The 15,585-nt window shown below is 39.7% G+C and overlaps 1 protein-coding gene across 15 annotated transcripts in view; it reads right to left on the reverse strand.

Moving 5' to 3' along the window:
- The window catches only part of LOC110988614 (sulfhydryl oxidase 1-like), a 133,728-nt gene that overhangs the window by 108,450 nt on the left and 9,693 nt on the right, over positions 1 to 15,585 (reverse strand). For all 15 annotated transcript variants that reach the window (XR_002599466.2, XR_002599465.2, XM_087143624.1 and 12 more), the window contains one exon: positions 11,399 to 11,499. Coding sequence is in view for 10 of the 15 variants with exons in the window: in XM_087143624.1 (XP_086999750.1) it covers positions 11,399 to 11,499 (101 nt within the window). In the remaining 5 variants the exon portion in view is untranslated. The remainder of the gene's footprint in view (positions 1 to 11,398; positions 11,500 to 15,585) is intronic.

Raw genomic sequence — 15,585 nt, forward strand, 5'->3', positions numbered from 1 at the left:
CAATTATTATAAACATTTCATAAAAACTACATCCCTGTACATCTCATATTTCAAATGTTTGTTGGAATACATCTCATATTTCACACGTTTTGCTGGAAAATATTTCCAAGGTACACGTAAGTACATGTGAAGAATACATATACACATGTATACGTGTATAATAAATGATTCAGAGACCTAAACTTTTCTAGGCTTTTTATCAGACCACAGTTTGAATGCCCGATGGAAAACAAACACACTTATTGGAGGACCTTCAGCAACAACCCTCATCAAGGCATCCAGAGCGTCAGGTTTGAGGTTGTACCATTTTATATAACACAAGCAATTATGTAGAGACTACGCGTACTATCCATGTTTAAGGCCTAGGAAGTACAATGCAAGTACAGATGGATCCCATGCATACCTGTTCACGGGCCTACGCTCAACCGGACGCGGGCCATGACAAATTTCATTCTTTTTAGCTTGCTCTATCGAGCAGGCCATACCATAAAAATTTGCTTGCCCAATTTAGATCAAACCTTGCCCAAGATTTCTCGGAATCTACAATTATTGCGGTTATTTCACTTACACCTTCTGCATGCATGCAGTCTTTTTCTGGCCACAAAAATATTTGTGCTTCCACTTACACAATCGGTTCGGTTGGTACATTGGAACATTTTTTTGTTTCTTTGGGGGAGCAATTTTTTGTGCTGATTGAAAGGCATGAATGGGGACGACAGCTTCTAAATTATCTCAAAATGTGATGAACACCTGTCTTAATCTATGTAAAAATTTCTACAGTCAACAATTCACTAGAATAATGGATAATTCACACAGTACTACTCAGACAATCACAACGGCAAACTGGCCAACAATGTCCATGTATCGTGTGGTAAGCATGCGTCATGCATCCAGACCAGCGGGTGATAAACCTTGTGCCGCAGCAGGAAATTTGTTGAAACACGCTTGCTTCAAATACGAGCAAAACAACCTGAAATTAAACTTGTGAACACAGAAAATACGTACATAACAAAACACAACAAGTTCTGTGATTTAACTTGCAGAAAACCTCTTGCAAAATAGGGTTGCATGCCATATGCGTGTATGGCTGATTTAGAGCGATCGACCGGAAAGTACAGTACATGTATAGACTGGTTCTGAATGCTACATTTCCATAGCACATTCTTTTGCACGTGTGCAGAGCGGCGAGAACCAGAGCAGCTTTGCGTTGTCAGAGCAAGCACTCACCAGAAGAAACCCCTAGGTTAAAGTATCCACCATCCATCCCAGAACAGTCCTAACAACTGTGAGGTGGAGCACCAACTTGATGCTGAGATGCAGGTCAGACACATCAACCAGTGGTTCGAAAAAGGGGGACTGGCAAGAACTTGAGGAAAGCTTCCGAGGTCCCAGGATAAGACAAGGCAAAGAATTATTATTGAATGAATTTATTAAGCACAAATCCAATTAAAAAAATAAAATGAATGGGTGTTCGTGTATTGGACGGATTGACGGAGCTGTATATGAAGCCATAAATTACGAAGGATCCAGGCAGATCTCCGGGAAGACAGGTTCAGCCGTATTATTCAACTGTATCTGAGAAAGCAGTGCATGTGAGTGACCTTTTGACCTCAGTAAAAAGTCTCCCGTGCATCAACACATTTCTGGACAGTTTTTGTATACATACAGATTCAAGAATGGAAGGGCTCATATACATGTGTACACTGTATTTCCAACAGTGGATTGAGTGGAGAGCTGGTACCGGTATAATGGTAATCCGGAGGTGGTGGAGCATGAAACGGGATTTGTGGGTTGTATAACTTGCTTAGCGTGCACTGAAGTATAAAGGTGTTGGATCCTAAGATGGTTGGGGGATGCAGAACTGGTGGGAAACCTAGGGTTAAGGTATACGAGACCATTATGCCAAGGGGAGGAGGGTGTTGCTTTGGGTAGAGAAGACCCTTACACCTGGGGTGGGTGCTATGGGTCTCGGGTATGGGGGACCCTACTGCCTTGGGGTAGGAGTTGTCTTGGGGTGCTAGTTGTGTGCACCAGAGATGAGGGCTACACAAAAAATACACTTTAAGTTATGTTCAACTCACATGAAAGATGTTGTTAACATAACACACACACACCTCATGGTTGCCTGCTGTTCCAGACAAAAAGCTTCAAGTAACTGATAAATTACCAGTGCAGATAAAGAGAGTTTTAGTACGACGCAGTTCAGCAATGACTCAGCCACGCTTGACATTTTGATGATAATAGTTGCATAAATATGATGACATTGGCATGAGCTGTGATTGTCTAAGGCCTATCCCATCATATGCGAAGATGAAGCATGGTGTCTAGCTGCTCGTCAGTTCTCAAAAAGTGTGATGTAGTCCTCTGCAGTCAGCGTGCAGCCCCTCCATTAATGAGCACTTTGGCAATTCCATTTACACGCAAAAACGATCTCGCGAGTACATGGGAGCTGGCGAGAAAAAATGAGAATACAGTAGTGTCCCTTCAACCCGCCAGGAAACCTGTTGCTTCATTTGTGGGTTAAAATGGCTTGGTGGGTAGATAGTTGACGTTTTTCACGATCAGTAAAGTTATGTTTCGGCGATGATCGACAATTTCCCAACGATTTATTTGCATGCAAACTTGCTTAGTGTTTTCACGAAAATCACAGGCCTTCTCTTTATTAAGTGCACCTGACTGTTTCGCAGTAACTGGATAAAATTGAGACTTACAATTCTTCAGGTAAAGGATTAAACAACCGTTTAATACTAACATTCTCGCTGCCAGGCCAATCAAAATTTTAAAGTTTTATGCACTACTCATTGAGCGATTCCGGCGATGTACAAAGGGAATAGTTACAAGATATAAAAAAAACAAAGTCGTGTGGTGGCCGGGATGGCGATCACCTGGACAAAAAAAAGGAATTAATACAGAAAATTAAATTACCCATAAATTATGCTATCCAATAGCCAATTAAATTTACTAGTTAATTTAAGCCAGTAATTTGTTTAAAGAAAAGGGTTTCTGAAGAAGAGCATAGGCCTATAGCCACAAGAGTTTACCCATTTCAAGAGACAAATTAATGAGAATACTATCAATACCAGTCTCCTGGAATTTAAGAAAACTTGACATTATTTTAGAGTGGACATAAATTAAGTCATTCCATAGTAACAAGCTGAAAAGGCAAATTCATAAAACTAAGCTATGGCATTAGAAATGGCATAAAAAAATTACGAACAAATATTTTACTCAAAGGTCCTACTTACCACCCCGACTGGCCATTCATGCCTTTAGGCCTGATGTGTGGCAAAAATAAGAGCAAGTGCTGTGAGCAAGCGATCGAGAAAGGAGTGCCACCGTGCACAGTACATGCACTTCAGCGTACCCATACAGAAAGGTGGAGCGTGACTAAGAACAGAAGAAAAACTATCAGGAACCGGTGTCGGGTAAGAGCAAAGAATACGAAAACTCGACCTGGTTACACATGTACTGTATTTCCAATAGAATAATAGCTTCTGGATATGTAGTTCTACTTTATCTTTGTAACACATAAGTACTGGTTGGGAGAGGTTTGAAAAAAGGAGTTCGTCGCACGTGTGGAATCATCACAGCGACTTTGCAGCAGAGCAATTATGATGTTTTTTGTTGCCAAGCTGTTTGTTGTTGAAGGTTGATGTGTAAACACACAGGTAATTTAAGATGTTGGCTTGTGGGTACATCATAGAATTCTGGAGTCAAACTCGGCATCAAGGGAGTTGGAGTTGGTAATGATGGATCCGAGATAGGGTAACTTGGTGACCGCTTCAAGGGCTGTAAAGGATGATGATGGTAGGTGGGGCTTCAGAACCTTGCATCATCACTACGGTCTTATCAAGATTGATCTTCATACCAAACTCTGAACAAGCCACTGCAAATGAAGTGCAGAGAAGCTGAAGCTCAGTTGCAGAGTGAGCGACAAGGGCGGCATCATCAGCATACAGTAGCTCCCCCAAGGAGGACACGCCTAACCTTTGTCTTGGCACAAAGGCGGGCCAGGTTGAAAAGCTTCCCTGAACTGCGGGTGTGAAGCAGGATACCAGATTAATCTAGAAATGTACGGTCAAGTAGGACACAGAAGAAGATGCCAAGTAGAGTGGGGGGCAAGCATGCACCCTTCCTTGACACCACAACGAATTGGAAATTTTGCAAAACTTGAACTGTTTAATTGGACCGTATTGTGGAAACACATAAGAATGGATAATGGGGTGTCTGGGCAGCCCAAACATCCAAGGATGGAGAATAGGCCTGACCGACTGAAGCCTTTGTCAGGTCGATGAAGACAGCATGTAGTGTAGTTGCTGTTCAACGCATTTCTTCTGAAGTTGCCTCAGGGAAAATACGATGTAAACAGTGGACTGGGATGGACGAAAGCCGCACTGACTCTCAGGCAGAACTCTGTTGGCGATGACCTGTAGCTGTGTTAACAACACACGGGCAAAGACCTTTCTGGCTAGACACAGCAAAGAGATGCCTCTATAGTTCCCGCAATCCAGTTGGCTGCTTTTGTTCTTATACAGAGTGATTATGCTCGCATCTTTCAGGTACTGTGGCACTAAACGGGACTGCCAGCAGGTCAGGAGAATGGCATGAATTTCAGTGATCAAGACATCACCACCCTTCTTGAGCACCTCTGAGGAAAATGCCATCAGAGCCAAAAGCCTTGTTGTTCTTCAAGCCTCTTATGGCATGCTTCACTTCAGCGAAAGAGATTGGCTCATCCAGGTAGGTCAGGACAGGGAACTGTGGTAATGCATACAGTGCGGAAGAGCTAACTGCCTTGTCAGCGTTCTACAATGTACTGTAGTGCTCTGCCAACCGGTCAAGCTGTACTGCTGGATATGTAAGTGTGTCCCCACCGGTTGATAGCATGGAACCAGATTTCTTTGGTGTGGGACTGATGGCTTCCTTAACCACTTCCCGCCGGCAACTCCAGTTTCGGGCACCGTGTATTTATACAAAGAGCCGGGGTGCCAGATTTTGGACAAAAGAGCTGGTCTGTGTAACAAAAGACTGTACTTGGATCAAAGGACCTGCTGCTGGGAATTGCCATCATTTTGCGAATTCAATTTTTCGAAGGTAATCCGGCACTGTTTTGAAACAGTATACCACTGTTTTGGGCATAGCGTGCCCGCGGATTAGCACCGCAGACAAAAGCGCTCCAGGGCCCCATTGATGAGTGACACAGCAGCGCTGCTCGCTAATCCAGCTGCGTATAAAAGAACGCTACTGCCATTCACCAGAACAAAGGAAATTATGCAACACCACACAATTCTGGGCTCTTTTACAGGGCTGCAGGCCACGGGCGTCAGTGAAGGTTGCCTGACAGATTAGTCACCAAAGAGTCATTTGTGTGGGTGTAAACGTTTGGTAAATGAACAAATTGGTTTTTGAAGAATTTTGAAAACGGAAAATCTTGAAAAGGTACCCCATCACATCCTGCTAAAGAGAAATCCATCTGGCAGAAAGTGGTAAATACCTTGATATGGGCCATGCAGGTCACAAGTGTTGGGCGATTCCAGCATTTTTGAAATCAATTCTGATTCCGTCCAGGAATCGCGATTCCACTCGGAATCAATTCCAATTTCCATCGGCAAAATGAACCTCATAAAAAAAGGCACCACAAAGCACAGAGCTATAAAAACGACGCAAAGAAAGGCATCACACGGATCATGAAGGCATGAGTGACTACATGTATTATACCGTAAAAAGAAACACAGTTTAAGTGTTTGTAATGCAAGTTTTAGAACTTGGAAACTGAACAAAATTCAAGGAAACCAGATGTAGGTCTATGAAGCTCCTGAACCTATATTTTGCATAGGCAGCGCCGCGTTAATGACAAAAGAAAACAAATTCACTACCATCAACTTGAAATGCACAGTTTACACTTCATTCAACTACATACAGTTTAGTCTGGCAGGCAGTCCCAGCAAACATTCAGTTCAAACATTTTATCAACAGGAACGTCGTTGTATTTTTTTATGTCTCACAAAGTCGAAAAGGAAAATCAACATCGTTCAAATTGCTCGCAAAAAATCCCACGCGTCATCACCGGCCGCAGTTGCACCCAAACGTATGCGGCAATGCGAATGCTGGTCGACATGTTTTCATATTCTACCTTATGTGATCGACTGATTACCAGCTGCAAACATTAACCACGTGGCTGTAGTCCATCCAGTCCCTGGGAACTTTGTGACGGGATGTTGCAGTGTTACAAAACAGGTATGGAGGAATTTATTTGATCTACATGTATTCACTCATCTCGTCCGCGACCGACACCCACATCAAAGCATTAGTGGTTATCAACAATACTCCTCCAAGGCCCTCTGTGGTTACAAGTAGCCGATGGGGACTGGGGAAGATGCACCACAAGGGCAGACCTGCCGCTTTAAAAAAAAAAGAGAACCACAATAAACTAGCGCTACGATTCCAACTTCAATATTTTTTTATTTCTACCAATTAAAAAGAGATACTGGAATCACATTTGTTTTTTATATTTAGCAACAGTACTCAGTCCAAGAATAGTGATAGTTTGAAACATGATTGGTTTAATGAAGATAGACAATTTTATAAAAAATCCTGAGGGGAAATAAAAAAATACTATGCCCTTAGATTTTGCACTGTGACCATGTTGAAACCGAAGATGAAACAAAGTACTGATTCTGCTGAGAAAACACACTTTGTATTTACACCATGGTCAGAAAGACATTGGGAAAAATATACACATCTGCAATTACCACAAAAAGGCCACAGAGCTTTAAACAGTTTGGTTAACAAAAAGACACAAACACACCGATCTTGTTCATGTTTTATTACAGATTTCCATTAAAAATGAGAAGGCTGAACAATTACTATGTCACCGCAATGTCATACCGGTAGATGTCATACCGAAAGCAACATACTATGGAATGGATGCGTGAATACAAACCAACACTGGAGGCTACACATAGAACAATGTCAGTGCATTACAATTGGGGCCACTTAACACACTTCACACATCCAGTCTCCCGCTGTGCAAGTGGTTAGGCCGTGGGGAAAATACGATGTGGCACCATTTGTGGCTTAGCAGACAAAAAAAGCCAGTATTACATGGTACCCGAGCCGACGTTGCCTACAGTTTACTTTGAGCATTTCTTTGAAGACTTGCTCCGAAATTTAGTCGGCGGGCGTTCGGAATCATATGACACTTTCGGGAATCGAATCTCAAAGGAATGGAATTGATCAATTCAGGGAATCGATTACTCGAAAAAGTGGAATCACGACTTTGATTCCAATTTTGGAATCGATTCTTCCCAATTCCGAAGTGGATTTGCCCAAGCCTGCAGGTCACCAGAGTCAGCACAGTGTTGAATGCGATTGGTAAGGCAGGACCAGTGATGTCGCACAGCAGCTCGTGTGAGATGCTGGAATTTACTCTTGGCAGGACTAAGAGAGGCTTTTGATGCCCATGTGTTGTGAGTACGACGTCTGTTTCTAGTTCGACGTTTGGCTTCCAGTGCTGTAATAGTATGTTGGCACTGTTCTGAAACCAGTCTGGTTAATTCTGTGAATGGTGACCAAAGCCAGAGATGGCACTGTCAAACATCGCTGAGCAGAACCTGGACCAGGCCCCTTCAGGGTCGATAGGCGTGGATGTAGAGCTAAACTTCCCAGAGAGAAGCTGCTGAAACTGGGTGACATGGGAGGGGTCGTGAGTATTGGTAGTGTCAACCGTAGACAAAAGTCTTGGCAGTGCGTGGTGGAACCGCAAAGTTTACAACGAACAAGGGTGTGATCTGTATTGCAGTCAGCAGAGTACATACTGCGACAGTGGATGATATCTCTCAATTATCTCAGTCTGACTATGATGTGATCGAGTTGGTGCCAATGGTGAGAGGGAGGGTGTCTCCAGGTGACCTTAGAGGGCAACGAGCCTGCAAAATAAGTGTTAGTAATGCACAAGTTGCATAAATATGATGACATTGGAATGAGCTGCGATTGGACAATCTATAAATAGGCATGCCCACACTCAATTTATATTCACAAACAGGCTTTGCGCAAGAAATCTTGAGCCAAAAAAAGAAAAACACAAGCTTTCGTGGACGGATGAACCAAGGCATTCATCCGTGTTCAGCTGATTTGTATACCATGCTGCCCACGTGAGGTTGCTGATCGCCTTGCTTTTTCCACTGTATACGAAAAACGATTGAAACGGATTGCAAACGACATCACTCCATAGACGTTTACTAGGAATGATATAGTAGTTCAATAATACATGTAGTTGTTTTTTAAGGTGTGGGAATCCTTGAATATTAAAAATTAAAAGCATTGGGGGCTTGAAAAAGAATTTAACTAAAAAGAAGTACATGTACATTACATAGCACTTCAACAATCAGCAAAAGATTTGGTTAGAACCCATTTTCTGCACCATGACAATAATTTTTTAAGGGGAAAAAATTGTTCGCATCAACTCAAAATTAAATGAAATAGGGATTACTTTGCACCATACATTGTACATGTATATGTGCACAAAAATTTGTCAGCTGAAAAACTGCATACTGTTACGTATTAAATTTGGCATCACTGTTACATACATGTACATCTTCACTTTATGTGACAGTCCTCGAAATACATGGTGCACTGACTAATTATGTGTACACAATCAACATTTAATTGTTTCTGCATTTAAAAGTATTATATTTTTCTTATCTGAAACTATGATGAATGAACTTTTTGATAATACTTCTAAATTTCACTATTTTGTCACATTTTATTCCCCAACCTGATGAAATGACCCACATGCATCATTAATATGTTTGCTTTGAGCCCACATCAGGCATACAATAGATATACATGTAGCTACAGAGGTGTTCTACGAACAAATAAAGGTAACAATTAATGATCTTTTGAAATTGTTAACAAATATTACTTTGGGGACAGGATCCAAAATACAGAGACTGTTCGCACGCGTTCCCTTCCGTTCTGCACGCCCTCCCGTTCACCCCATTCCGAAGAGCACCTCGGAACGGGTTCCTGTCCGTTCACTTGCATGAGTGATTCAGAGAGTATTGTTATGTTAATTGGCTGTTCCTGTGCCTGCGAGAATGGCAGGGTCACAATAAAGATGCAAAGAACATGCATACAAGCTGTTCTTGAACCTTGACTGAATAAGTGTCAACAGTGTTTGTTCTGATAAGATTTTTTTTTCCCTCTTATAAACGCTCATTCTGTCTCTTTGATGTAACGACTTCCCACATTTTATACATTCTTAATAAAAACCCTCGTGGTCAAGGTTTGGATAATAAAATGTCGAGGAAGAAAGAAATACTACATTTTGACGGGTTTGGTGCTTGGAATAAGGGGAAAAAATGAGAGTAGGTACAGGAAAAACAAATAAAGACCAAGTCTTGGTTTGGACAGAAAAAAAGCTGAGGAAAGAATTTATTTATTTTGATGGGTTGGGATAGATGCTCTGAATAAAAAATGCAGTTGTGCCGGGAAAAAATAAAAACCACAAGTGGTCAAGGTGTGGATAGAAAATAAATACTGAGGATAGGAAGGAATAATTAATATTAGTTGCGGGTTGGCTGCTCCGAATAAAAAAGAGACGTGGTGCAGAAAAAAATTAAAACCTTAGAGAAATGCCGAGGGGGGAAAGAATTTATATTTTTGGTGGGTTGGGTGTTGGGAAAAGAAATGCTGAGGCGGGCTGTAAATCAAAAAAATGCAACCAAGTCTACTGGAACAATTGTTATACATGACGGTCAGTTGGTCAGCTGTCCATCTTTGGTTGGATGAAAGCTCCTCAGAGACTTTATTTGGAATACTCTCCTGATTTTATTCCCTTGCTACTTTTACTTTTCTCTTGGTCTGAACAATAATGAAAGGCCAGTGAATTTATCCCATAAAAACGGCTCTTCCATAAATACTTTTTTAAAATTTCCTTTTTTTCCTCAAAGCACTTGACCAGTGTATGGTACTAAAGTGCCATCACCAACTATTACATTCCATGATTTCTCCCATCTACACGAGATGCACAGCTGCATTTTCGAGTAAAACAGGAAATGACATTAGGCAGACAACAGACCGCTTGCATTTGTCATCTACATCATTGCCTCCGACTGCAAGCTGTTTTAGATATGTCTGGATGAAAACTTTTCCATGACAGTAGGGGCCGGAAGTTTAAACGTTTAATCGTTTCAACAAAACAAATTAAATCCGTTAGAGAGATTTTCCAAGACATTTAAACGGAACTTACTGTTGAAGGTTTCACAAAGCTCAATTGACACAATCTGGTTTAATTATTATATTCAAAAGATGCTGTGAAAGTCGCCACTTCAGGAACTCTCGATAACTCAGGCTTAAAGCTGGTCAGTCTTGTCAAACCCTTAAGTACCGTTCTAAACATTGGACAAAAATATTTGGCTGTTTTAATACTTTTTAATATTATGATTTTTAATTGACTTAGATGTCAATACACCAAAAACAGTCTCTGTATTTTTGATACGGTCCTTACTAAATTTGACCTTTCAAGAGAAGATGATTCTGAATGGAAATGTAAGTATATATGCTTGAGTACACATGCAGTTTTAAACAAGTTTGTTTAAAAACCAGCGGGGTGCAAGATGCTCAATAATGGACCTCACCTTCGACTCAGTCCATCATCCCCAGATCCGGTCTCAAACAATACAGAAACTCTTTCATCACACTTTTATTAACTTTTGCTCTTGACTAGGGTGTTTTTGAAATCTGCTTTCCTCAAAAATAAAAGGAAATTGTGTACTGTAGAAATTGGAAAATCTATCTTTTTCATATTGCAGTCTTATACCAGTAAATTTCGTCAGATTTACAATCGGGTGCATTAACCCTAACACTCCTCAATCCCTCACCTGTTGGAGGACGGAGGAGTGTTAGGGTTAATACATCAAGTCATACACTTACTCTTAGTTCCTCCCCTTACACAGTTTGACCCCAGTCCGGATTTTAAGTGTGCCATCACTTCAGTTTAAACCTTGAACATAGAGCTACATGTACATGGAACCTTGGAACCAGAAGGTAACGCGAAACTTTAATGGTCATCTAATGGAAACTTGCAATCAGTGGTGTGTGCACATGTATGGTGACCACTCCTCTTGTACATAACGTAATCACATTCTTCTACATGTAAGGTGCCTTCATTTTATTATCTTCATCAACCTCATCCTCTGCCAGATTCCACTTTTTTGAGGTGGAACTGTAAACAGGAGGTTATAAGGTCCTTGAGTTTGGTAGGTTGGAGATTGGGAAGGTGGTGCTCAAGTACTTTTTCTCTTTTTTTTCAATGGTATGGTAAAAAATGAACTTAATCACTGTCATCAATTCAGTACATTGATGAAAATTCACTCTTACAGAAACTTTCACTTACCCTTAATGATGGAAATCCAACATCAACATATTCACTGCATATCTTTGTGTTGTATGGATCAGCACAATTAAGAACTGCTATTCTGGCAACTCTCCACCATCCTGAAATAAAAAGAACAAAAAAAACAAGAAAGAAATGCAGTGATAGTTTGCTGTCATCAAGCTGCATTTATTTACCTGTTCCCAATCTCAATTGGTCAAAGTTTAAGTTTGTGGCTTTTGTGCAGTTTGCAAAAAAGGCATTCTTTTTTTCGTTTTTTTTTGGGGGGGGGGCTTTTTCGCAATTTTGCAATTTTGCATTCTTTCTGTTCTTTTTTTTGTTCTTCCTTCTTCTTCTTCTGACCAAAAGCATATGTGATTTGTGCACGTGTCTTCTGCCATCGACTTTGGTCCTTTTACAACTTTGGATCTTCATCAAACTTATATCATTGAAGGACCTTAGTTCAAAGATGTGCATAGAAGAATGATGTCATGATGATGTCATCAAGTGATTTATTATTGATTTGTTAATATTTGATTTTGTAAACGTTTTCCAGGAACTATTTTGGTAACTCGGCAATATTTGATTGACATCAAAGTTACACCAAGTATTCCCCATAAATCGAAGATAATACGTAAATAGCTGCATCATGATGACGTCATCGAGTGATTTATTATTAAATTTTGAATATTCCATTAAATTCGGTCGAGTAGAATAGTCACTGTCGACATCGTATTTTGTCCAATACTGACGTATCACTTTTTTCATAACAACATTATGGAAATGTCAAATGTTATTAATTTTGCATGGATTCCACTCTTTGTTTGCTTAAAAAATATGGCTGACACTGATCTGCATGGGGACGTATTAAGTCATGAACCCCAAACACGATGGGTGATGAAGTCAATGACAAGACCAGACCCTTAACTTACAGATCTCACATGGCGTATGCCAATTAAAGGCAAGAATGGTTTCGGAGTGTGTATCATAGAGTATGTCAACTTTCTAGTCAGTTACAAAAAGTGAAATTCAGTTTTTGCAGGAGAGTGCAACAGATGTCATCGACAGCGGTCCTGCACTCTCTTTCTTAAATTTTGTACACAGAAAATCTGAAATGTGCAGTCAATTATTGTTATGTTAGATATTATGAAAGATTTTTTTTTTTAGAGTGGCAATGCATATTTATGATTATGCAAATAAGGGGGAGTTTGCAGATCCATGTCAATGGAGAATACACTCTTTAAGGCCCTATAACTCCTGAAGTACATGTCCGATTGGGTTCAAATTTTGCAGATATCTTGAAAAGAGAATGCTTTAGAGGAGTTTTGATCTCGTGTGATGATGACGTCATCAGGAGACAAATCACATGACATTAAAGGCACACTCTCTAAGGCCCTATATCTCCTGAAGAAGATGTCTGATCGGGTTTAAATCTTGGAGATACATGTATCTTCATAAGCGAGGGCTTTGGAGAATTATTGCCCTGATGTGATGATGACGTCATCAGGAGAAAAATCATGTGACATTAGATGTGAAGTCTTTAAAGCCCTATACATGTATATCCTGAAGTACACGTCCAATCAGGTTCAAATCTTCCAGATATCTTGAAAACAGAGTGCTTAGGAGAAAAACTGACCTCATGTGATGACGACATCATCAGGAGACAAGTCACTTGACATTAAAGTTGCACTCCTTAAAGCCATCTATCTCTTGAAGCAGCAGTCTGATTGGGGTTCTAATCTTGCAGATATCTTGAAAAGGGAATGTTCTAGAGGAATATTGACCTTATGTGGTGATAACATCATCAAGAGACAAGTCACATGACATTGAAGGTGCACTCTTTAAAGCCATATATCTTCTGAAGAAGATGTCCGATCGGGTTCAAATCTTGCAGATATCTTGAAAAGGGAGTGCTTTAGAGGAATATTGACCTTATCTGATGATGACGTCATCAGAAGACAAGTCATGTGACATTAAAGGTGCACTGCTTAAAGCCCTATATCTCCTGAAGTACATGTTCTATCAGGTTGAAACTTTACTGATAACTTAAAAGAGGGGTGTTATATATGAAAAATGACTTGATGTGATGATGCCTTAGTTGTCCAAATGTACAAAAGAATGAGAAAAAGCCCTCTGTTCTGTTGGCAAACAGACAGATGAGCTCTAGTTTCTTCTTCTTCTTGTTCCCATTCTTTTGTACACAGTTTCAGTCCTTGTGTAGTTGATTAAGTTTTGTTTTGTCTTGTTTTGTCTTGTCCCACGGAAAGGTACAAAAGCTTGGCTTTACCTTTTTCCTTCATGTTGACATCATTAGATATATACATTGTAAATGTACACTTAAATATAAACTTTTTGTAAATAATCTGCTTAAACACATATATAAATTATTGTATGAATTGTTATCAAGGATGTCAATGTGAAAATAAATGTCGAATTGAATTGTCTTTTGGGGTTTTTATACACGCTGATTTTTGACCAAATAAAACGAATAAATCTTGTTCATCTGATGGTAAATAATCATTCATTGTTTTTAAAACGTTTATTTATTTAAGCGACGTAAAATTAACCTCAGTTATTCGTCAACGTCGACAGACAACCGAGGCTTAAAATAATTCTTAAGTTAATTAATCAGTTCATTCATAAGTTTAATCCATCTTGAATTTCATGGGCATTTCTGATTCTGATTCTAAATCGTCAAATCCTCTAAATGCTTGCAATGCTAATTTATGCTAAATAATGCCGTCATTTCTAATTTTCAACATGGCGGTTGATACCATATGCCTAACGCTTGAACTGCAAGAGAGCGAACCATGAGTTCCATAATATACGTCTTTGGGATAAATGAACGATTGGGCATCGCATCTTTTATTTGTAAATTTCTCAATATTGGACGATGTAATGGGTCTCTTTCAGTGGTCAAATAACAGAGCGTAAGAATCTTTTTTAACGTATATGCGGTTCCTGTTGATGTACCCAGGTTTAACCATGTATGCAACTTTGCCTGATTTTTCTAAGTAGTCTAAATCATGACTGGCTTTGTAAGTGTTAACGCTAATCGACGGTACTTTCGACTTTACAGTAGCCTGCTCCTTGATAAACTCGTAAGCTGCCAAATTTATATCATCGAGTATACACATCATGGGCTTTTGTAGTTGATAACAGATTTGACGACTGACGATGTTATCGACTGTTTTATCCCACATACCGTATTTATACTGGGGATTTATGCCGTAACAAGTCGTGTCTGTCATCATAATCAGCAGAAGTTTTTCTTTGTCGTCGTGATTATAATAAATGGGGGAATAGCAGTGGGATACGTGGGTACCTTCTTTTATCACGGGTTTGAAATAATCAGTCTTCTGGCATCAAAAGGTCCGTAAACAACATTGGGATCGCTGGTGTTGGCATTGAGTCGCCCGTGGTCATCGGTTATGATGTAAATTTGAGTTGACATGCGTCTGATTTTGTATTTCAGTTCACAATTTTTTTCCCATTTTTTTAAGTGACGGTTAATCGGCCGCTTCTATTACATTTTCATTTTAAATCTCTACTCTATTTGAATCTTACTATGTCAACATCATATTCAATTATCAACCAAATATCATATAAATCAGCATCCAGCTTAGATTCAGCATTAGGTGGTAAATCGTCTGCTCGTTTGTGCCTGGTTCTTTTGTAACAGCCATGGACAAACACCACATGATCCATTCCTTCTAATTCAATCTAATTCAATTTTAACGCAAAAAGCACAATCGTAACAGCCAAAACATTCTATGCAATTGCTGCAATTAAAACAAGCTTCACAACTTTCTAAGGCATTAGAATCTTCACAGTCATAAGAATCATAACAAAATACACGATTTAAACATTCGCCGCATTCGGAGCAAGTTGAACATTGGGTACATTTCCAACAGTTGTGACATTTGTCACAGTTGTGGCATTCGTTGCAGTCGATGAATTCGAATAAACCATCAGAATTTAAACAATGAACACAGTCGAGTGCATCTACCACATTAACAGACTGAACCGTGTCTTTACAAAAGAAACAACTGACGTTGGTTTTTTGGTTTGTCATCTTTGTTTTTATGTCTGTTTCTTTCTATTGAAATTTAATTTTTTTTTTAAATCAGTAACCAAATCAATGGAAATAAATATTTGCTTCGGTTTATAAACTTTATTTCCATCTTTTCTTTTTCTCACCAAGTAAA

This window comes from Acanthaster planci, linkage group LG11, assembly GCF_054643075.1.
Source record: "Acanthaster planci isolate LZ-2023a linkage group LG11, COTS_SCS, whole genome shotgun sequence".
Taxonomy (NCBI): domain Eukaryota; kingdom Metazoa; phylum Echinodermata; class Asteroidea; order Valvatida; family Acanthasteridae; genus Acanthaster; species Acanthaster planci.